The 25,688-nt window shown below is 40.7% G+C and overlaps 1 protein-coding gene across 4 annotated transcripts in view; it reads right to left on the bottom strand.

The window, feature by feature from the left end:
* The window catches only part of PRDM5 (PR/SET domain 5), a 247,423-nt gene that overhangs the window by 204,729 nt on the left and 17,006 nt on the right, over nucleotides 1-25,688 (bottom strand). For all 4 annotated transcript variants that reach the window (XM_043438519.1, XM_043438517.1, XM_043438518.1 and 1 more), the window contains exon 2: nucleotides 15,074-15,157. In XM_043438519.1, coding sequence (XP_043294454.1) covers nucleotides 15,074-15,157 — 84 coding nt within the window. The remainder of the gene's footprint in view (nucleotides 1-15,073; nucleotides 15,158-25,688) is intronic.

Genomic DNA, 25,688 nt, shown 5'->3' with positions numbered 1-25,688 from the left:
CATTGAGTCAGTGATGCCATCCAACCATCAGCTTCAGCATCAGTCCTTCCAATGAATATTCAGGACTGGTTTCCTTTAGGATGGACTGGTAGGATCTCCTTGCAGTCCAAGGGACTCTCAAGAGTCTTCTCCAACACCACAGTTCAAAAGCATCAATTCTTCAATGTTCAGCTTTCTTTAGAGTCCAACTCTCACATCCATACATGACAACTGGAAAAACAATAGCACTGATTATATGGACCTTGGTCAGTAATATAATGTCTCTGCTTTTGAATATGCGATCTAGGTTTGTCATAGCTTTTCTTCCAATGAACAAGCGTCTTTTAATTTCATGGCTGCAGTTACCATCTGCAGTGATTCTGGAGCCCAAAAAAATAAAGCCTGTCACTGTTTCCATTGTTTCCCCATCTATTTGCCATGTGAAATGCCAGGCTGGATGAATCACAAGCTGGAGTCAAGACTGCCAGGAGACATATCAGTAACCTCAGATGTGCAGATGACACCACCCTTATGGCAGAAAGCAAGGAGGAACCAAAGAGCTTTCTGAGAAGGTGAAAGAAGAGAGTGAAAAAGCTGACTTAAAACTCAACATTCAGAAAACAAAGATCATGGCATCTGCTCCCATGACAAATAAATGGGAAAAAAGTGGAAACAGTGATAGATTTTATTTTCTTGGGCTCCAAAAATCACTGTGAACAGTGACTGCAGCCACAAAATTAAAAGATTTTTGCTCCCTGGAAGAAAAGTTATTACAAACCTAGACAGCATATTCAAAAGCAGTAACATCACCGTGATGACAAAGTTCCAAATAATCAAAGCTATGGTTTTTCCAGCAGTCATGTATGGATGTGAGAGTTGGACCATAAAGTTGAGCACCAAAGAACTGATGCTTTCAAATCATGCTGGAGAAGACTCTTGAGAGTCCCTTGGACAGCAAGGAGATCAAACCAGTCAATCCTAAAGGAAATCAACTCTGAAGATTCATTGCAACAACTGATGCTGAAGCTCTAATACTTTGGCCACCTGATGCAAAGGGCCGACTCATTGAAAAAGAGCCTGATGCTGGGAAATATTTAAGGGCAAGAGGAGTCGGGAGTGGCAGAGGATGAGAGGGTTACATAGTATCACCGACTCAATGGACATGAGTCAGCCAACTCCGGGAGATAGTGAAGGACAGGGAAGCCTGTCATGCTGCAGTTCATGAGTTGCAAAGAGTCAAACATTACTCAGCCACTGAACAATAACAATAAACCCCTCACAGTGTTTATTATTTAAGATAATGCAAAGTAACCTAAGAAAATGGTATTTAATGTTTTCCTTTAAAGGCTAACCTTTTTTATATGACTTTTACATTTATACTCATATTAAACTGTTTTATATATGATGTGAGTTTGGGTAAAATACCCTTCTTCCATAAGAAAGTTATTTTTACCTGACACTATAATTGAAAACACCATCCTTTCCCCACCATATTGTTAATGACATCATTGTCAGAAACAATGTGTATTTGTCTATCCTGGGGTCAGCATAACAGTATTAAATTAGAATTCCTCTTTAACATACCTTGATGTTTACTAAGTCCTCCAGTTATTTCATTGTGAGGCTCCCTTGGGAATTCATGACCCCTTGAATTTTCACGTAAATTTCAGAATCAAATTCCACACACACACACACACACACACACAGTGAATTGCTAGAATGTTTAATGAGACTGCACCTTGTGAAATCAATCATCCTGTACGACCCAGCAAACAGTTAATTTTGAAAAGAGTTTCACGTGCATCATTTGATCAACTAGCATTGAGTACAATGTTCCATGTATGTTAGTTAGACCATGGATGTTAACTTGATCAGATTCTCTCTCTGTCCTTTCGAGTTTTATCTTTCCATTTACTCTATCAGCATTTGAGAAAGATGTGCTTAAGTCTTCCATTTGGATTGCTTTCACATTTGAAACATACACATCATTTTTTGTATGGACCATCTTTATTTTTAGTAGCCTTTTCCTTCAAGTCCACTTTGTCAAATACCAGTGAAGTTACACCTGATTTCCTATCACTAGCATTGACATGATATACCTTTTTCCATGCTTCTATTTTCAGGCTTTTTGTGTCTTTACATTTTAAAATTGTCTGTTAAAGGGACATTGGTTGGTTCGGGGATACAATGCAGAACAGTGTTTTACTGGAAGTACTTAGTACTTAATCTACATAAATTTTATATGATTATTGATTGAGTTGGATTTATAGATACAATCTTGGTATTTACTTTAGATATGACCTAGCTCTTTTTTCCTTACTTCCTGGCTTTTAATGAATAAACTTTATTATCCCATTTTCCCTTTATTAACTTGTTAGTCAAAACAATCATCTATTATTTTACACAATTTAGATAAATTTACCTGATAATGCTAGAACCTCAAAACTCTTTAATTCCATTAGCTTCCCTCCTGCCTTTCAAACTGCTCTTCAGTTCAGTCCAGTTCAGTCACTCAGTCATGTCTGACTCTTCGTGATCCCATGGACCACAGCACGCCAGGCCTCCCCGTCCATCACCAACTCCCGGAGTTCACGCAAACTCATCTCAACTGAGTTGGTGATGCCATCCAACCATATCATCCTCTGTCGTCCCCTTCTGCTCCTGCCTTCAATGTTTCCCAGCATCAGGGTCTTTTCAAATGAGTCAGCTCTTCACATCAGGTGGCCAAAGTATTGGAGTTTCAGCTTCAATATCAATCCTTCCAATGAATATTCAGGACTGATTTCCTTTAGAATTGACTGATTTGATCTCCTTGCAATCCAAGGGACTCTCAAGAGTCTTCTCCAACACCACAGTTAACAGCATCAATTCTTCGCTGCTCAGCTTTCTTTATAGTCCAACTCTCACATCCATACATGACCACTGGAAAAACCATAGCCTTGACCAGATGGACCCTTGTTGGAAAAGTAATGTCTCTGTTTTTTAATATGCTGTCTAGTTTGGTCATAAATTTTCTTCCAAGGAGCAAGCATCTTTTAATGTCATGGCTGCAGTCACCATCTGCAGTGATTTTGGAGCCCAAGAAAATAAAAGCCTGTTACTATTTCCACTGTTTCCCCATCTATTTGCCGTGATGGGACTGGATGCCATGATCTTAGTTTTCTGAATGTTGAGCTTTAAGCCAACTTTTCACTCTCCTCTTTCACTTTCATCAAGGGGCTCTTTAGTTCTTCACTTTCTGCCATAAGGGTGGTGGCATCTGCATATCTGAGGTTATTGATATTTCTCCCAGCAATGTTGGTTCCAGCTTGTGCTTCTTCCAGCCCAGCGTTTCTCATGATGTACTCTGCATATAAGTTAAATAGGCAGGGTGACAATATACAGCCTTGACGTACTCCTTTTCCTATTTGGAACCAGTCTGTTGTTCCATGTCCAGTCCTAACTGTTGCTTCCTGACCTGTATACAGGTTTCTCAAGAGACAGGTCAGGTGGTCTGGTATTCCTATCTCTTTCAAAATTTTCCAGTTTATTGTGATCCACACAGTCAAAGGCTTTGGCATAGTCAATAAAGCAGAAATAGATGTTTTTCTGGAACTCTCTTGCTTTTTCGATGATCCAACAGATGTTGGCAATTTGATCTCTGGTTCTTCTGCCTTTTCTAAAACCAGCTTGAACATCTGGAAGCTCATGGTTCATGTACTGTTGAAGCCTGGCTTGGAGAATTTTGAGTATTACTTTACTAGCGTGTGAGATGAGTGCACTTGTGCGGTAGTTTGAGCATTCTTTGGAATTGCCTTTCTTTGGGATTGGAATGAAAACTGACCTTTTCCAGGCCTCGTGCCACTGCTGAGTTTTCCAGATTTGGTGGTATATTAAGTGCAGCACTTTCACAGCATCATCTTTTAGGATCTGAAATAGCTCAACTGCAATTCAACTGTATCACCTCCACTAGCTTTGTTCATAGTGATACTTCCTAAGGCCTACTTGACTTCACATTCCTGGATGTCTGGTTCTGACATCCTGGAATGTGTAGTCAATTGCTCTTACCATTATATATATTGTATACATTTTCAAACTCACAAATCACTTCTATAATTCTTTGGTACCATCAATATTTATGTTTATTTGCCCATATATTTACCCTTTATTGATGTTCACTCTCTTCTGGATTTCCAAGTTTCCATCAAGATTCATTTTTCTTCTCTTAGAAGAATTACCTTTACTTTAGTGTTCCTTTTGATGCAGGTCTGCTGGCTCTTGCTGCCTGAATATATCTTTAATTTTTTTGACAGTACCAGTTATTAAACAAATCTAATTTGGAAGGTCTGAAACTTATGTTGTGAAAATACACACTCTGAAAATTATCTTTTCAAATTTGCTTCTGCCCCATTCTCTCTCATCTCCTACCAACACTCAAATGCCCTAACAATTCAAACTCATTCTTTCCTCACGTAACATAATTCCATTTTATTAGATTTTTTCACAAGTGCAAAAAAAGCACTTTAGGATTTTACATGGTGATAATGTTAAACGCCCATATTACAGAGTCACAGTGAAATCTCCGAGCACTTTAAAGTAAAAATCTGAATTAAATAGGTCAGAGAAGGAGAAATATCACATGACACCCTTATTATGTGGAATCTAAAAAGAAATGATACAAATAAACTTACTTGCAAAACAGAAAGAGACTCACCAACTTAGAGAATGAACTTATGGTTGCCAGGGGAAGGATGGGAGGAAGGGACAGTTAGGGAGTTTAGGAGAGACATGTACACACTGTTGTTTTTAAAATGGAAAATCAATAAGGACTTACTGTAAAGCACATGGAACTCTGCTCAGTGTTATGTGGCAGCCTGGATAGGAGGGGAGTTTGGGGCAGACAGGATACATGTAAAATGTACAGCTGAGTCTCTTCACTGTTGACCTGAAACTATCACAACACTGTTAACTGCCTATTTCCCAGGACAAAATTAAACATTTATAAAAAATAAAATTAAAGAAAGTAAAAATCAAGAGTTTTAAGCACAAGGAGATGAACACCCTCCACCTTCTGGCAGAACAAGGAGAGAAAATTTCTTCTTCCTCAGTGCATGGTGATGTAGTTAATTCCACTACATTCACATTTTTTGAGACAAGAAGGAATAAAAATGAATTTGAATAAGAAATAATTAGAGATGGTTCCCAATTGTATTTTGCTCAAGATAGTCTCCCACAAAATAAGTGGGCAATCATATAATAAAGAGACAAGAAAATAAAGACACCTCATTAGGACAGAACAACTGAGCATGAAAGGAAAACCTGGAGATGGCAACTTGCTCCAAGAGAATATAAACTATTTAAAACTAAAAGGGAGGCTGCAGTCTGTTAGCATTCTATTACTCATCCTGCTGTACCTTTCTTCTTCCTCATAGTGTCACCATCTTCATCTTCTCTTTCACCTCCATCCTCTCCATCATTATGAACTCCAGCTGCTTCTAATTCATCAATACATTCAATAGGTTTGGCCAAATATCATCTTTGATTAACTCTCTTAATTTGCCTTCACCTGCATCCAAATCATCAGTGAACCAAGTGAAGAAGGTCTGAGATTTTTCACGCTACCTCTTCAAGGTACTACCTCTTTCTACTGTGTCTGACACAAACATTTCATCAAGTCCTTTCCAGATTCCCATTTGATTTCAGTTAAAACTGAACATGGGTTGCCACTCTGACTGAAATAAAATATACTGGAAAAAAATATTTTAAAGCAAGGATTTTTAGCAAAATTAAAACATGTTCAGTATATGATTTAATATCTTCAAGTTCTGTCACTTCAGTTGAGAAAATAAGTCGACATCTCTTCATTCTCATCCCTATGCAGGGGAGTTATCTGCACATGGTCAACAAACATTACCCCTAAATTTGGGATCTGGGAGATCAATTAGGACTTCCTCTGAAAAGACTGCAGGGTTTGTTACACTTTATCTATTTGAAAATTTTCTCACTGTTGTTAGTAAAGTCTGTCTATATCAATTCAAACAATACCTGTGTATTTAAATGTTCTTATTGTTCTTTGCCTCCCTTTGGTGAATTCAGAGTAGCAAATTCTTCCTCTGGCTGGGATGAGGCAGTCGCCTCAGTCTCCACATTTGGAAAGCAAGTGAAGACAGTGCTGGGGCTAATGCTGCAAGGCAATCCCTAAGCACAGTCCCTAGGGAGAGAGCACAGCTGAAGAGGTCGGAGAACTGTACCTTCATTTTAAATATGCTTACTGGGTATAGAATTCCAGATTGCCACGATGTTCTCTTAGACATATTTTGGTTGTTGATTATCTTTTTTATCCTTTCTGTTAAAAGAGAGCTTTCAGTCTTACTGTTTCTTTTTTGAAAGTAATGTCTTTTTTTTCCCCCTGCCTGCTTTAAAGATTGTCTTGGTTTTCTATAATCTTACTAAGATATATCTAACAAGTGTGGCTTTCTTTACAGTGATGGTTCTTGAGGCTCACAGAGCTTCTTCAATTCACCAGGTAATTTTTTGGGGGGGGAGAGGAGCTTCCCTGGTGGCTCATGTGGTAAAGAATCCACCTGCAATGCAGGAAGACCTGGGTTCGATCCCTGGATTGGGCAGATTCCCTGGAGGAGGACATGGCAACCCATTCCAGTCTTCTTATAACCAGGGGATCTTCCCAACCCAAGGATTGAACCCAGGTCTCCTGCATAAGTTTTGGAAAATTCTCAGCCATTATTACATCAAACTTGCATCTTCCCCATATTCTCCTTCTTCAAGTGCTAAAAGATCCTAACATTACAGATACATTAATTCACTTTTCATATATCTATTTTTAGTCTCTGTGCTTCATTTTCAATATTTTCTATTGATTTCTTTTACTCATCACTAATCCTATCTTTTGCTGTGTCATATTTAATACCTAATTCAAACACTGAGTTCTCAATTTCAGTTTGAATATTTTTGTCTAGTCCACCTGGTATTTATACCTCCCAATTTTTAGTAAAATTCTCCATCTTCTCATCTGTTTGCCTCATCTTTTCTTCCATTTGCTAGAACATACCAATTGCATTTATTTTAAGAGTCCTCATTTGCTAACTCCAATCAATATCTGAATCCTCCTAGGTCACTTTCCATTGTCCAGCCTTTCTTGTGGTTTTAGTCATTCAGTCCTATCTCTTAGCATCTATTCATTTTTATTAAATGCTGGACACTCTGTAGTAAAGAAAATTAGAGGATGCAGATATCATAGGGTTCACCCCAACCTCTGCCAGACAAAGTAGAAACTGTTCATTGTAAGCTATGAAGGCAGTGAGCTGACTCAAACGTAGCCACAGTCATGGCAGACGTCAGCCAGCCTCAGCTGATCCTATCCTTACAGCACCACCCTGCTTGCTTCCTTCCAAATGAAAGTTATGATGTGCAACTGAGGGGGTCTCCACGGCAACACGAGACTGCAGAACACTGCCTTTTAGAAGTACCATACATGGTTTAACTTTATAGTGTTCTGTCATGCAGCTTCACAATTCTGCAAATGTTTTGCAGAGGCACCAACAATGTTTCTGAGTTGCTTTGGGTCTCCAATAATGTCACTCCAACCTCACAACACTGCCCAAAGCTCTACTTGCTACTCTGTGCTCAAACACAAACCCTCTACTTGGGCTGAGGTCAAATTTTCAGCCTCTTGCCCATACCCACCATCAGCAAAGCTCTGACCACTTCCCCAGGGGGGAGAAAAGAAAAAGGTTATAGCTTATCAATTCACCTGTTCAAAGTTTTCCTCTCTCTGGAGCCTTAATCACTCTACAACTCTTCTCTTTAACAGCTCTTTGATGGCCTTACACAAATCACTTTTATATTTAATCTGTCTTTTGTAGCAGCAGTAATAACAGTGTGTTCAAGTTCTCATCTGAGGTAAGTTTTCTTGCCCTATTTTATTTCCTTTGTATTACTCATTAAAGGTTTTTTATGTCTCTCTTTCCCTGCTGAAACATACACCCCCAAGAAAGCAAAAGCTTTACTGGATCCTCAGCGTGAAATCACACTAAAGATTGCCTGACCCTGGTATCATTGCTCTTTCTATCATGTTTCACTTATCATGCCTATTTCTGTTTTGTAAAGAGTTTCTAACCTAGTCATTTCTCAGTATGAGAAAAAGAGAAAGGCTAATTCTGTGTGTGTGTGTCCTCAGCAACTTTTTCCTCCATGAGAGAGAAATGAGCAGAAATATACTTTGAGTTTCTCTCCTTCATGATTCCTTCTCTTCAGCTGATTATTAAGACACTGATGTTACTCCTTCCCACACCCAGCTCCCCACTGTGCAGTAAGCAGACCTGCCCCCAGACTCGGGACACGCCTTTCACCACAGGCTGCACACTTGACTCTCTCCCATGCTCTCTGATATGCTGCAAACTGAACCTGTGAGTCAGGCCACAATGCTCCATGGAAGGACAGATGGCATGTACATTCAGAATCTAAACTGCAGGCCCAACTCTTGCCCACAAAGACCAAGATTTAAGAAGCAGAGTATCAAGTGTCCACTTTGTACACTTCTGGTCCACAGGGCAAAATTCAAGAGGCAGAGCATAAAGTCTCCATTCAAACCTAGGATCCCAGTCATATTCACCAATTCAACTTTTTGAAGCCATGAACTTAAGAATTATTATATGCTCACATAATATATACCACATATATACCTCATTAGTAAGGTGGGTATTTTAGTCTTCACCTGGCTCCTATCTGCTCTTTCTTTGTTAGAAACATAGATGGGTTATTAATTAGTAAACATCACCAGTGTGTAAGTGAAGTGGAGAATGGAGGTTGGGAAGGAAGTCTCCAAGAACAATCTATATTTATTTGGCCAATTACAAAAGGGGCCCTGGTTCACCCAGTATATACATTTATTTTGAAATAATAGTTTACTATAACTGTAGGATATTAACAATTCTTACAAATACACCTGCAAATCTTGTCATCTTATAATTCTGATTGCTACATTTTTGAAAACACTTACTCAGAGGTACAAAATCATTTCTGCTGACTAAAATAAATAAAGCTATGATAATTTGATATTCTGCATTTTGTAATATGCAGCTATCTAGTAAACTGTAATGACTAATTGCCCTGGTAATTCCACTAACCTTAAGATCCCCTGGAGGAGGGCATGGCAACCCACACCAGTATTCTTGCCTGAAGAATCCCCATGGACAGAGAAGACTGGCGGGCAATGGGGTCACAAAGAGTAGGACACAACTGATCGACTTTCACTTTCAGATGTAAAAAATACAGCTTTCCTCATTAATCTTCAAGGGAACAGATCCACAAAAGGAAACAAGAGTAAAATTGTTTAAATACCTTTAAGCCAGGCTCATGCAGGTGAGGCAGGCTATTCTTACTATACTCGTGGTATGCCACCATGAGTTACCTCTGCAATCCTTACAGGACCACAGCTCCTTTAGGTTAAGAGCATGACAATTTAAGCAGCAAAGTTCAAACAGTGTTATGTTTTTTTCCTATTGATTTTGTATTGAGATAGATATTTTTCTACTAAGTTATAGATGGTACAATAGCAAAAAAAAAAAAAATCAATCTAAGTAAAAGAGATTTGATTTTAATAAAAACATCACCCAGGACTGGAATATTTCATTGGAGTCTCCGGTTGCTATCTGGGATTCTGCATGTGAGTTCATAGCTGGCTAACTGCAAGAACTGTCTGCCCACAGAGGGACCGTCCAGGAGTACTGAACCCGGGGCATGGCATCCTGGTTCAACCTGGCTCAGGTCACACCACCTCAGTGGAAGTGTTCAAAGACTGAGCAGAGAACAAACCCACCCTGAGAGGGAGAGAAAGAGAATAATGGGGCTGAGAACTCTGTGATCTCAGAATAGATGGAGAGTTTGGAAATAAATGACTCAACTGGAAACATCAGAACAAAGCCAAGCTCTGAGAACTTCCCAGGCCAGTTTCCACACACAAAAAAATCCCTTGCAGACAACGCAAGAGGATGCGCCGGGAAAAGAAGCGAAGATAAGATGTCCTGCCAACAAAGCAGAGCCATTTGGAGGCTTCAAGAAGACACTGGATTCGTCAACAGCCACTCTGGAATACCTGAATAACAGACTGAGCAGGCAGCAATGAAATGTACGATCTGTGTTGTAATCTATAGGTGCTTTATGTTTAGTCACTATGTTGTGTCTGACTCTTTTGCGACCCCACGGACTGTGGCCCACCAGGCTCCTTCTGTCCATGGGTGCTCCCAGACCAGAATACTGGAGTGTGTGGCCATTTCCTTCTCCAGGGGATCTTCCTGACCCAGAAATCAAACCCACATCTCCTGTGGATTCTTTACCACTGAGCCACTAGTAAAGCCCACACAATATAAAGGCACCAACACTTAAAGACACGCACTAGAATGAGACACAGAGCCTGGAGAAAAGGTATTCAAGCTGTAGTTTGAAATAATGAAGAAAATATTATAAAAAGAGACGAAACTGGAGATTTAAAAGTAAAGATTATTGAGAGTTTTAGCAAACTCTCAATTACTTCAATGGATTTTGGTCTTAGATCAAGTCTGAGCAGGTAGAGAACAGAAGAAAATGTATCTCAGACTCCAAACCACCTGGGAAAAAGTATGCAGAAAGACTTCTACTTCAGGAAGGAACAGACTACAATACAGACAACTGTGCACATTCCACAAACGAACAATGAGAAGCATTCACGGTGGAGCACCGGTGTCCAACTTCAAGCTCTGTAACTGGCCCAAGGCTTCAGAAATCCAGAATTCCTTTGCTGATGCAGTTAATTTCAAAAGAAAAGCCTGAGGTATCAAGGAGATGTAAGGACAGAGAAGGCAGTCTCTTAAGACCCCAATCTCAAATCCTGGTGGCCAACACAAAGGGAGGCTGAGGTGCCGGTGAATGCTCTGAGCAGCAGGCATCGGTGAGCACCAAGCTGCCCCTCAGCAGGGAGCGGGGAGGCTGCAGCAAAGTCAGTGCTCCCCACTGAAACCCTAGGCCCCTCTACACCTGGCCCACACTAACAGGGACTCACGCACACCAGTAAACCCTCACCAGTACCTCCAGGATTTCTGCTGTGAAACGCCCACCTAGGGGCCCTTGGCCTTGTCCACCATAACTGTGGGCAGCATAACCAAAATATAAACTGACAAAGAGGTATCATGCCACGCGCCCTCTTGGACAGCGTCATCTTGCAGACCCCACAGCACTACCTGGCTCACGCTCCATAACCACAACACAGGCAACCACTGGCTTGAGAAGGACCACACATGACAGCTGCGAGTGGCTCGCTCTAGAGTTATGGGGTGTACTGTGTGTATTTAGTCACTAAGTTGTGTCTGACTCTTGTGACCTCAGAGACTGGGTCTGCCAGGCTCCTCTGTCCGTGGGATTTCCCACATAAGAATACTGGAGGGGGTTACCTTTCCCTTTTCCAGGGGATCTTCCCAACCCATGGACTGAACCCGCACCTCCTGCATTGGCAGACGTATTCTTTACCACTGTTAGAAATGACTTAAGTAACTGGTCCCAATTTACCCACCAGAGGAGGGAAGGCCCACCATCTCCCTTTGAGAGGGTTCAAAGGGTTCCAAGAGGGGAAGACTGCAGTAGAACCAGTCATCCTCCTTTCTCTGTGCACCCTCTGAATCCTGGCAGCTCCAAAGCTAAAAGAGCAAAAATGGACTTGAAGAATACATCTCAAGGCTGGGAAACCATTTTCTCCATTAACACAATAAGGAACAGAACTAAAGCTAGCAAGCAGCAAACCTCTGCTGCAGTTCAGATGGTGTGCTGATTGTTTTTCAAATGCTCCCCCAAGAAGCTATAACACTGAGAGAGTCCTCTGCCCCACCCAGCAGCGCAAGAGCGCAGCGCAGAGCCCAGCAACAAGGAATCCTGAAGAGCAGACTCTGAAGGAAGGAATCCAGGAGGGAGAGGCAAGTGAAGCCTGGACTAAAGGAATCCAAGCTCTTAGGTGAGAAGAGAGGGCTTGTGGGGGACAGGGAGACTTCACCAGTACCCTTCTGAACTGGGTCACAAGTACAAATATTGTTTAATCAAAACAGGCATAAAATAAAAAGTAAAAGAAAACGGAGAACAGCGTAACACTACCTGAACATAGGATGATTTTATAATCAGTAGCTCTTTGGGTAGAAAAGTGAGAGAACTGGGTATATTATTGGTATGTAAAAACAAACAATAAAAAAAAAAAAACAATAAAGATACCACAGAACCACAGGATTACATAATGCAAAGATAAGGTCTGCTGTACCACTGGCAGCCTCCGTAAGTTTCCCACTTCTTTTTCAAAGTAAAAATGATAATCATTATCTGCTTAGCATTACCAGCTGTGCAAGATATTAACCTGACCACTACATTAAAACTTTTAGAGACAATAAAACAAATATCAAAACCTCTTTTATAATTGATGTTTTTATCATTTATGGCTTATTGAAGTTATTTTGTCACATAAATGTTCAATTTTTGAAAATCTTTATGGAAAAAAAAAATTAACTGCTAAGAAAGTTAAGACCTTATAGAAAAGCAGAAACCCAGTGAAGTTGCTCAGTCGTGTCAGACTCTTTGCGACCAGTCTCCTCCATTCATGGAATTTCCCAGGCAAGAATACTGGAGTGGGTTGCCATTTCCTTCTCCAGGGGATCTTCCCAACGCAGGGTTCAAACCCAGGTCTCCCACATTACAGGCAGACACTTTACCATCTGAGCCACCAGGGAAGCCCAGAAAAACAGTTAAGGGCATTAGAAATATCTTTAGGCTTATAAACATAAACAATTAAAACAGCATATTAAATTAAGGTAAACCTGTAATATTTTCCACTTAAAGACTATATTATAAAATTTCCATTTTCCATCAGCTGCACTTCAGAAATCTTTCAAGAATCTCCTTCATAAGCAACCCCACTCCCTACATCCAGCAGTGTCAGCAATACGGTGATGCTTAAAAATCTGTTTTGCTTGCAGATAGTACAGTTTTGTGTGTCAATTTGGTCAGATGGCAGTACCCAGTTATTTAATCAAACAGTAACCCAGGTTTCGCTGAAGGTGTTTTACAGGTGTGGCTAACACCTACAATCAGCTGACTTTAAATAAAGGAGATTACTGTCAATACTGTGCGTGGCCTTTGACCAAACCAAAGGACTTAACTGCAAAAACTGAGCTATGCTTGAGAAGTTCTTCCTCAAGACTGGAGTATTAACTCCTGTCTGAGTTTCCAGCCTATAGGTTCCAACATGCCACCCCAACAATCATGTAAGCCAAGTCCTTGGGGGAAACACACACACACAGACACACACACACACATAGACACACACACACAGACACACACACACACACACACACAGACACACACAGCAGACAGACACACACACACAGACACAGATACACACACATACAGACACACACACAGAAATACACACAGAAACACACACACACAGACACACACACAGACACACTCACAGAAACACACACACACAGACACACTCACAGAAACACACACACACAGATACACACACACAGAAACACACACACAGACACAGACAGACACACACAGACACACACACAGACACATACACAGACACACTCACAGAAACACACACAGACACACACAGACACACACACAGGCACACAGACAGATACACACAGACACACACACACACAGAAACACACACAGACACACACAGAAACACACACACAGACAGACACACAGACACACACAGACACACACACACATACAGACACACACACACAGACACACACAGACACACACACAGAAACACACAGACACACACACACACTCACAGAAACACACACAGACACACACACACACACAAACACACACACACACAGACACACCCACCTCTGTTTTTCTGGTGATCCTAACTGATAAATGCATGTTCAGAGAGACATCGTATGCATAGTTCTCTGGTCCAGCACTGTATCCCTTTCTGATTTAATGATCCTACTTCTCTCAGCTCCATCCACACATATCTCAGCTCCCACCCTCCTCATGGAACCCACCAAATAAAATTCTTGGGACTGAGTTTCCTTTTCCAGCTTTTTGTTGAACAATATCCACACCTCTGTTTTTCTATTTCTACCCTCTAGGCCCTTCTTTTTCTAAAGATTAGAAAACAACAGTAATGAAAGTAAGTGGCATAAGCTAGGATCAAAATTCTCCAAATATATACATAATATATACATATGTGCATTTGCATATATAAATTCCTGCATTAGAGAGACTTTAGATTGCAAAAGACTATCTACAGTGTCATAGTTCTTTAAATGTATGTTTTTAGAAGTAAGGTACATTTTAAGCTGGGATTTTTATTCCAATATAAAGCTCAGAAATGTTTCTGTGCAATTAGAACTGCAATTGGGAAATAAAAGTTAAACAAAAAATATAATTTCATTTTCAGAAATCAAATTCTAAGTCCATAAAAAGAATATGCGTATTTTGAAATCCAAACATCCTTATTCATGAATGACTTATTTTTAATGATAAAGTACAGTGACTTTCCTGGTGGTCTGGTGGCTAAGACTCCAGGCTCCCAATGCAGGGTTCCCAGGTTCAATCCCTAGTCAGGGAACTGGATCCCACACGCCACAACTAAGAGTTCACATGCAGCATGAAAAAAACCCGCATGCCACAGCAGAGACTAAAGAGCTCACGTGCTGCAAATAAGAACTGGTGAAGTCAAACAAATTAATTAATTAATTAATTATTTTTAATGATGAAATATATAAACTGATCCAGAGTTATAGAATAATTATCTAGTTATATATTTCAACAGTTTTTTTTAAATGTTAAACTCCCAAGGTACTCGGGTTCCTTAAAATTAAAACATTCAATGCTTAAATAGTCAACTAGTATCAATATCTATTAACTTAACCTTATAAATGAATTAAATATTCATTTATATTAATATTAAATATAAATTATATTTAAATATTTATATTATAAATACTATATAATAATAAACAATATAAATTATAATTATATTTATTAAATATAAATTAAATATTCATATATAGAGAAACATATTTAAAATATTTCAATATAATCACATCCTCACCTCCCACATCAACCTGTAATCCATATTTTCATCCAAATCTTCAGGCATTCTCTTCTCTCCAGCAAATGGTCCAAACTTTTCACCCTGAGTAGTAATGATTATATGGAAAATGAATTAGTACAATAATCACAATACAAAAATAAACTATTATTTCTTTTCTGGAAAAATTTTTTCTCTAAATCTTCCTACCCAATGATTGAAACACATTTAAAATATTAAGTAATTTACCCAACAGAAAATATTTATATACATAAAATCCAGCTTAATCTATTTTTAGCCAAACAGCATGAAACCACAACACAGGAGCCAACATAAAAGGGTTAAATTGCTCAACATTTACATTCTGACAAGACTCTGAACATCATACTTTAATGTTTCAAACCTCTGCAGCCATGAGAAGCAGAGTCTTGCCTAGCTTGAGAGACAAGCCTACCAGGCAGAAAATCACCTGATTTCCATAAAAACCATAAATTCATCCCAATTATGAACAGAAAGAAGTAGGCTTGCCATTCTCAAAGGAAGACTGTTCATAAATAAAGCTTAAATTCTCCTGCCAATCCTTCAACCAACCAAAGAGGCACTCCATGAACCCGGGCTTCTCCAACGACGAGCTTTGAATCACCATCAAGAGATTCATTCACAAGGGTCGCTTGTTTCAAGTTCAGAATCCTGAGCTTATTAAAATCAGAATCTCTGGGAGTGGGATGTTGCAAGCTGTGTATAGACAAATTCCCAGGTAAGAACCGCTGGTGAAACCAGGAGTGGCCCCAACAAGGAGGGATCTCTGAGGCAGGGTGGATGGTGAGCAAAACTGCTTTCACAACTGAGGCAATCAAGCAGGGGCTGGAGGTACTGGGAGTGGGGTCATGCTTGTCCAGCCAAGCGTGCCACAGACATGGTACAGAGAAGACACGGATTCCACGTGTCCTTGTGAGCCTCCCCCAAACCTTCCCTGACTATCCTACAGTAGAGCCCTTGCCTCCATATGGACACGGCGGAACTCCTCATGAACACTGTTAAGGGGGGGGACCACCAAAATAGTGTTTCAAGGACTACAAATGACTGAATGAACAACAGAAAACCCAACTCCTGGCAACAGTTAAGTGTTAAAGCTTAAAGGAAGTACAACTAGCTAACCCAGTTCCCTGGTGGCTCAGTGGTGAGGAATCTGCCTGCCAATGCAGGAGGCGGGAGTTCGATCCCTGGGTCCGGAAGATCCCCTGGAGAGGAAAACAGCAACCCACTCCAGTATTCCTGCCTGAAGAACCCCACGGGCAGAGGAGCCTGGTGGGCTGCACTGCACAAGGTAGCAGAGAGTCAGACAGGACTGAGCAACTAAACAGTAACAAGCACCCAGGCCCTCACTTGATAAAGCAAAGAGGCTCTGAGAAGTGACAAGCAACAGCACAGTCTGGGAGATCTACTGCTGAATTTTAACTACGAGGCAGAAAATGCTAGAAAGACTCCTGAAGTCAAAACTATAGTCCTAAATAAACCAAAAACAAGCACACCAACAGGCAGACTGCTATTTGGCTATTACAGCCAACCTCGAAGACAGAAACCAAGTATTAAGGTGTGTTTTGGGCAACAAAGTTGAGGATTTGGTATTAATGCATATATAGTTCAACTTTTCACTCCACTTCGTCCTATATTTAGCCTTCAGCAACTGCTGCAGAAGAAAACCATCTGAGGACACCCTTTCCAAAGCGATGTACCCATGCCAGTCAGTTCCTCTCCATGACACAAATCTACAGGAAACAGAAAAGTGTGTCGAGCAATTAAACAGAGTTCAAACGCCTGAAAAGAGACAGAAACCCAAGTAAATGACTGGGGTTAGGGGGGGAAACACCTGCTTAGATGCAGACCTAGTAAGATTACTAAAGTTCTTAAGCTTTGAAAACTCAAGAATCAGGAATGCGAGTCTAAAGCTTTGCTACTAATAGTGAGCAATCACTTTGTCGTAAAATCAAACTACCAAACTATAATAAATATGGCTTTCAAATTTTTTACTCAAGCCAAGAAATACATTCTGCATCTCATTCTAGTATATTCACATATACACAGCTGACCCTTAACACAGTTTGAACTGCATGGGTCCACTTAAACATGGATATTTTAATCACATCATCCTGGTTGGTTGAATCCACAGGTGTGGAAGAACTGCAGATGTGGAGGGCCAACTATATTTTATGTGTGGATTAACTCCCACGTTGTTCAAAGGTCAACTGTACACACAAACACACACTTTAAAAACTAAAATGTAAACTTCTTGAAATAACACTGCCCTTACTCTGTACAATGTATTTCATATTTTCTACTCAATTTTACTTCACTTTTGAAAAAAACACTAGTTTTGACAGAAGTGAATAATCAAATTAATTTCACAACACACCAATGGGCTGCAATTCAATTTGAAATATACTGACATAAAATTCAGATAGAGGCAATAAATCTATATTTAGCTCTCTGGATTTGGTAAAATTGCCTTCAAAGCACACTAGTGAGTATACTGGAATGATGTGATCAAATAAACTTGAGTTTCTGTGGCTGCAAGATAATAAAATATCAATAGTTAACTCTTAGCTATCCATATATTTGTGGTAAGAAACACTGAAGATAATCAAAACAATTTATATTAGGCTTTTGATGAAGTTTTTATACTTAGTGGACCCACGCTTAGATTCCTCTGAAGAGCCTAGCACCTGCGATCCAGCCCTGTCCTCTCTCTGTCCACTGTCATTTCTACGACCCAAGCAGTACTTTCTCATCATCGTAATTTTAATGTATACACAGCTTTATTCACTAACCATTTTCTATGATCCTTCTAAGAATAAGCCTCTCCTACCTCAGCAGGCTTCAAACATGCTTGGGTAATGTACCAATGGAAGGATGATTTAGGGCGCTCACTCCATATACATGTAACTTTTTTCTTTTGGTTGAACTGTATCAAATTGCTAATATTTGACCATTTTTGATACATGAAAATTCCATAGGCTTCATCATAATATAAATTATGCATGTGTGTTTTCAGTTGCTCTTTGCAACCCCATGGACCATAGCCCACCAGACTCCTCTGTCCCTGGGATTTCCCAGGCAATACTGCAGTGGGTTACCATTCCCTTCTCTAGGGGATCTTTCTGATCAGGTGCACGAGCCTATTCAACACCTAACATGAGGTTCATAATTAATGACTAGAAGGAAAGCAACATTTCAAACTATCTCCTTGAAAATCTCAAAAATTTCTAGCTGACTTCTTGTCATCATTGGTTTTACTTTGTGGTTTAGCTGTTGAAGATCTCATACTACCAGCAAAAAAAACTATCAACTCTACCATTTTCTTGCTGTTCATGTGTCTGATTATTACTACCTTCAATCTGTGACTATATTCAAGAAATCTTCCTATAATTCCTTGCTTCCAACTACCTAACCCAAAGGCTTACAGAATGAGGCGGGAAAGCAGCACAACATCAGACAAAAATATATACAGGATACAGCAGGGAGTGGCCAGGAGGGGAGGTGGAGGGACATGCACATTTATAAAGCTTTTCAACTCCAACTGAATGTTTTCAATTCCAACTGAATATTTTAGTGAAACCGACAATTTAAATTTGTATATGAAATCAGTACTATTATATATATATATATATATATATAGGCAATGAATTTCAAGTTTCCAAAATTCTATGTAGATCAAATAAAATGTGACTGTAAGACAAATTCAACCTGCGGACACCAAATTGTCCAAGTCAAACTCACTTCTCAGACTGGCTCAATGCTGAGACTACAACAGTGCTTCTTTGCTCTTTCTAAACAATGCAGATAAATATCCATTCAACTTGGGACCCACCAGACTAGACAATAACTTTTAATGAAAAAGTGTGACTGAAAACATGTGGGCCATTTTCTGTCATTTTGAGTAATATTATTAGCAAGAACGTGAAAGAAAGCTTTTACTGCAGAGCTTCACTCGGTGAGGAAAGCGCTGAGGACCCCAGAGATCTGCACCCTCACCCCTGCTCTGCCGCTGACCACCTGTGACACAACAGAGCGTAACAAACTTCTGAGCTTCAGTTTCCTCGGCTATAAAGCTTGGAGCTCTAGATTTGCTGATTTCTAAGATTCCTTGTTGTTTAGTCACTCAGTCATTTCTGGCCCTTTGCGACCCCACGGACTGTAATCTGCCAGGCTCCTCTGTCCATGGGATTTTCCAGGCAAGAATACTGCAGTGGGTTGTCATTTCCCTCTCCACAGGATCTTCCCGACCCAAGGATCAAACCCGTGTCTCCTGCACTGGCAGGCAGATCCTTTACAACTAAAGCACCTGGGAAGGCATAGATATGGATTAGCTGATTTCTAACAGTCCTTTCAAAGAACAAGAGTGTAATTGAAACATTAACAAATTCTTAAGTCCATAGTGATTGCCAGGAAGAGAAGAAAAGAATTTTTGAAACACCTCATTTGCCATAATAGCCAATAAAAAATAATAAAGAGAAAGAACTAAGCATGTTCTCCTCTTTTCAACAATAATGCTACTGCAGGATAACCAGACAGCAGTAGACGATGAAGGAAAGCTCTTCTTTACAGAGGAATCTAATTTATGAAAGGAGGAGGAACATTCAAGTGAAATCCCCATTTTGAAATCCCTAATAATGTAACTGATTCAGGCAAAGATTTTCAAATGATGACCGTAAAATAGGTATTCATACAGTTTGAACCTACAGATTACCAGTTACATCTTTACAATGGAAAAACTGCATCTACGCAGTGTTGGTATTACTGAGAGAAAGACCATATTAGATGCCTGCTGCTAAAACACAGTAGGAAGTAAATCATTCCAGCCCGTCATTCCCCAGTGTCTATCATAGGGACATGTGACAGGGGTGTTTGCCAAACTCTCCAGGCACCTCCAGAGGGCAAGTGAACATGCACAGACCTCTTGCCCTTGTCCTGTCTCTCACCAGGCACCTGGGGAGACCCCACTATCTAGAAGGGGCAGAAGGTGAAACACGTACGAGGGGAGCGGGAGATGCCGCCTATGTTCCTTCCTGTCTCCCACTGCCGAGACTGCATTGCTTCCTGCAACATAAGGAGCATCCTGAGGGCAGAGAGAAGTGTTTAATATACATCAGTGTGTTGTTGTTGTTTTAAAGTGCATATCTAACTCTCAAATTAGAAGAAATACAGATGACAAAGAAACAAATAGGGCTCCCGGGCAGCACAGTGGTAAGGAGTCTGCATGCAGTGCAGGAGACGTGGGTTCAATCCCTGGGTTGGGAAGAACCCCCGGAGAAGGAAATGGCAACCCACTCCAGTATTCTTACTTAGAGAATCCCATGGACAGAGGAGCCTGTCTCCTGGACAGTTCATGGGATTGCAGAAGTGTCGACATGACTTAGCACCTGAACACCACCACCAACAGAGAAACACATTAAATAGTGTGCCTTGGGAAAACAATCAGATAAATCCAGATAGTGATATATACCACAAACAAAGAGCCTGCTCTCTTCAGAGAGTAACTTTTTGTTGTTTTGGTTTGTTTTTAAGGGAATGGGAAGAGGAAGAGACTGTTAAAGAGAGATTTAATAGACACAACCAAGCATAAGAGGTGGTCCATGAGAATTCTGGTTCAAAAATAAACAGCTATAAAAACATTTTGGAGGTACTTAGAGTAATTTGAATATGGGCTGAAATTAGAAGACATTAAGAAATCACTTATTTTTGTTGGATGCAAAAATGATAGTATGGCTATTTAGGAAAATGTCCTTATGCTGAAATATGGAGGAATGAATGGTCATAATGTCTGTAATTTACTTTGAAATGGTTCAGCAAATAAAACACATATACATATAAATGAAACAAGTTATACTAAAGTGAATCAATCTGCAGTTGAATCATTTATATGTAAAATAATGTTTTTCACAAAAGGAGTCTAGAGTCCCCACTCAGAATATAATTATATTTCAAGGCTAACTATTGTGCATATGTGTGCTCTTGCAATTCAAGTAGGCCACCAATAAAGTGCATTTCTAAAAAGTTCAATATGAAAAATATCCAATCTTCTTTTCCTTTCTCCTTAGTATTAGAACACTGACCTTTGTGAGAGAACTAATGTATCTAGGCAGAAAAACTACATTATCAGCTCTCCATTTAGGCAGAGAGGAGCGCTAACAACCTGGAAGCAGAAATCATAGTATGAACCTACCACAAAAGCTCTTGAATGCGAACCAAGTCGGCAGGTAACAAACACCCTAATGCCTTGGTTACTTCCTCTTTATCCTCATCTGGAAGAAGATCATGATACCTGGGGCTAACGCAGCCATTTTAAGCCCAAGAGAATTGCAAACATGCCCACCTGACATCTGGAGCCACTGAACTGATAGCAGCAAATGCCCACCTTGTTACTGAGAGAGCATAACCTCTGAGTCATGCAGCTGTCTGTTACTCTGAGCTGACAGAGCAAGTATCAGGCAAAGAACTGCACTCGTGCCCAGGATAGAGCAGAAACATCTTTATGAAACGCACCAGTTAGGAAAGGAGCATGACACGGGAAATGCAGGAGAGCCGTGAAGGAGAAGCGGCTCTGAACACGGCAACCTGAACCGAGCACCTTTCCTGCAACCGCAGCGCCAGGCCACTGTTCTCCTGAGCAGAGCAGCTTCCACGGGCACGTACCCAGCGACGCCCTAGGTCCTAGCACAGACCTGGTGTGCGTTCTCCCAGACAGCCCGAGCGCTTCACCGGAAAGCGGCACAAGAGACAGCGCTGGGACCTGGGAGCCAGGAGATCCTATAAAGAGGCTGAGAGTCACAGGAGGCAGGCCACGGCCCACAGTCCGCCCTATCCCTGCAGCCCAGCAACGTGCAGGGAGACCAGAAAGCCAGCAGGGGTCTGAGTGCCCACCTGCCACCGCAGGCCCGCGGCAACGCCAAGCCTTCTGCCCACGGGCAGGGCTGACACCAGGGCTCCCAACAGCCAGCCATGAGCCCAGTAAAACCACCACGGCAAACGGCCTGTGCCAAGGGTCCAGCCACCTATGACGGAGAGCAAAGGGAAAAACAAGACCCATACTGTAAAACAGAACACGTGTAGGAGAGAGTACTTTAATTAAAGGGAGTTACGTTGGAATTTCCTGGTGGTCCAGTGGTTAAGACTCCATGCTGTCACTGTTGATGGTCTTGGTTCAATCCCTGGTCGGGGAACTAAAATCCCACCGGCCATGAAGCATGGCCAAATAAATAAATAAACGGAATATGTCAATTACGTAAGAGAATTTAAGGACATTCAAGTGCAGCACTCAATAAAGATGCTTCTAAAACTGAAAAACATAATGGCCTAGTTAAATATTTTTGGAGAGTAAGCTGAAAGAGAAACACAAGAACCTGGGAATCACTTACCCAGTCAGGAGATCCTTCACAGTAAGATGGGAAGGAGAGCTACTTGATGATACACACAGATTCAGACAGAGAATTATCCACATGGTATGAGAAAAAGAACTGCAAAACATCTCTAAACAAATGAGCCAGAACAAACAGCAGAAATCAGAAGAAAATGAACAGCTGGTGTGCAAACACACAAAGTTAATGTAACATAATTAACTGGGTAAAGAGGTTACACCTCACACTGGTCAGAATGGCTGTCATTAAAACATCTACAAATAATAAATGCTGGAGAGGCTGTGGGAAAAGGGAATCCTCTTGGACTGCTGCTGAGAATGTAAACTGGCACAGACACCAGGGAAGACAGTACGGAGACCCCTTAAAAAACCAGGAACAGAACCACCATCTGATCCAACAACCCCACCCCTGGGCACCCACCACGAAAAAACCGTAAATGAAGGAGACACATGTACCCCAACGTCACTGCAGCACATCTCACAAGAGCTAGGATATGGAAGCAACCCAGATGTCCACCAACACATGAATGGATACGCAATCTGCGGTGCATACAGACAACGGAGTATTACTCAGTTATAAAAAATAATGCATTCAAGTCAGTTCTAATGAGGTGGATGAACCTAGAGCCTCTTCTACAAAGTGAAGTCAGAGCAACACAAATACTGTATATTACAGCATCCATATGAAACCTAGAAACACAGTACTGATGAAACTGTCTGCAAGGCAGGAGTGCAGACACAGACATACAGAACAGTGGAGAGAGACGAACTGGGAGCACAGCATGGAAATGTGCACATTACCACGTGTATAAGCAGGCAGCCAGGGAGAGTTCGCTGCGTGACACAGACAGCTCCGCTCTGTTCTGTGACAACCAACCCAGAGGGCTCGGGGGCGCCGGGAACCTGGAGGGGCTCAGAGGGAGATGTGTGTACCTGGGGCTGATTCGTGATGTGTGGCAGAGGCCAACACAACACTGCAGAGCAACTGTTCTCCAATAATTGTATTTTCTTCTGTATTTTTCAGTATTGTACAATTATGATCTTTGGCAATTATTAGTTACTCAACAACAGTTATGTTTTACAAGTATTGTTCAACTGTCATCACCAAAAGAATGATACTCAGACATGTTCTTTCTATGAAACTTTATAAGCAATACAAAAATATATTTTTAAACAAATTAGATTAAGTAACACACCATTTCATCAAAACTGGCAGGCAGGAAGATAAAAGCATTCTCCATGCTTGTACAGTAGGCAGAGGTTGGAGGGAGCAATGGGTGACAGCAAGGAGAAGAGGGAAATAATACAGAAATGAACATCCCACAGGGAAGAATCATGTTTTGTGGAGAAAATGGCTGAGTTCTAGCTATCAAATAAAAGTCACGTGCATCTGATTATGAAAGGGGAAGAGTAAGTAAATCATCAAATAAAGGTATGAGTACCACTTAATAAGAGAAGGGAAAAGGATGAACAGTGACTTGGACAGCAAAAATAGGGAAAATTAAAATACAATAACAATAAAGTAATGAGCATAAAGATGACAAGAATAAAAATCAGTTATATCAGTCATTACACTAAATATGAAGTTTAAAATCTCTTATTAAATAAAGAGATTATAAATCTGCATTATGAAATATAACCTAGCTACACATGATTACAAAAAGATAAAAGAAAGTAATAAAAAAATTTATTAAACTGGGTAGACAAAAATATACAGATAAAAGCAAAGAAAACAAAGGCAATGGTGTATCAGACAAGGTTCAATTAATGGCTGAACTCACCAAACAGAGTAAAACAGAACATTATGCAATGATATAAAGTATATGTATGAAGAACATAGAACTGTAAGAAACCAGCAGCATAAAAATATGAGAAATGCAAGAACTTGAGCTGGAGATTTTAAAATATCTTTCAAAACTGATAGATTTGTTAAATAATAAAAACAGTAAATAAGAATACATAGAAATGCCATTAATGTTAAATTTTTCCAAGTTCAATATTCATCAAGGATTCACTCCTACCCTAAAATAAGAAAGGTTGATTAACTATAAAATACTTTTCTTGGAGAGCACTAGGCTATCTACGGCAAATCATGAGGAGGATGCCCACTAGCATACAAGCAAGACATCAACTAACATTTTCAGTTTGCTAAGAATGCATGTGAAACAGCTTGCCTATGTTAGAACTGCCAGCAGCCCCAGATCCAAGGGGAGCTCACGCTTACAGACTGCCTTCCAAGGACGTCCCCATATAAGGGAAGCCGGGGGACAGAAAGGAGGACAGAGACACATTCAGTGGTGCAGGCATCTAAGAGAACAGCAGCTGCTGCAAAACATGCTGCACCCTCTACCTCCCATCCTGACCTTTCTGCCCTGTAAGAAGAAAAGCAGCAAACTCTGTCACCTCCAAGACACAAGGAAAGATCCACGGCCACTAAAGGAGGACAGGAGGCTCAGCAACCTGTACCACAACCCTCAAAGGACTCCTGCCATCGGGTGAGGGACAGGAAGCGCTCTCCCACAAAACATCAACCACCAATGCAAGACAAACGTTCGGCTCTCATGGGAAAGAGAGAGAGGAATGCTATGGAAATTCAACTCCCAGAGCTCAAGCTGATAAACCAACCCTAGATAAGAGTGAAGCCGAACCAAGACAGAGAACAGAGACCTCAAGTAACAAAACAGCAGTCTACTACAGGGGAAGGGCAGAGCGTGCCGCTGGGTGAGAGGACCCCTCTATGGTGCAGGCACTTGGGACAGAAGAAAACTGAGGCAGCTACAGACACCAAGAAAAATCTGCAGCAGCACCCGAACCACAAGGCAATTCCAGAGGAACCTGCAGCCTGTGGTTCAGTGAAAGAAAGAGAAACAACATAGTGCAAACCCACCTTACCTCCCACCCAGACTGATCCAAACTCCCCCACTAAGAACCGGACAAAACAAAAGCATAAATACTGTTTACTATACTCCTGATTGTTTCACACTACACTGGCATTCAAAAAAAAAATTAAGAACATACAAGGAAGCAAAATTCTCAACAAAATTCCAGCAGACTCCAACAACACATTAAAAGGACCATACACCACGATCAAGTGGGATCTATCTCAGGGATGCAAGGATTCTTCAGTATATGCAAATCATTCAATGTGATACACCATATCAACAAACTGAAAGATAAAAACCATACGATCATCCAGTAGATGCAGAAAAAGCTTTTGACAAA

This window comes from Cervus canadensis, chromosome 19 (genome assembly GCF_019320065.1).
Source record: "Cervus canadensis isolate Bull #8, Minnesota chromosome 19, ASM1932006v1, whole genome shotgun sequence".
Lineage (NCBI taxonomy): Eukaryota > Metazoa > Chordata > Mammalia > Artiodactyla > Cervidae > Cervus > Cervus canadensis.
This window is presented reverse-complemented; position numbering and strand designations above follow the sequence as displayed.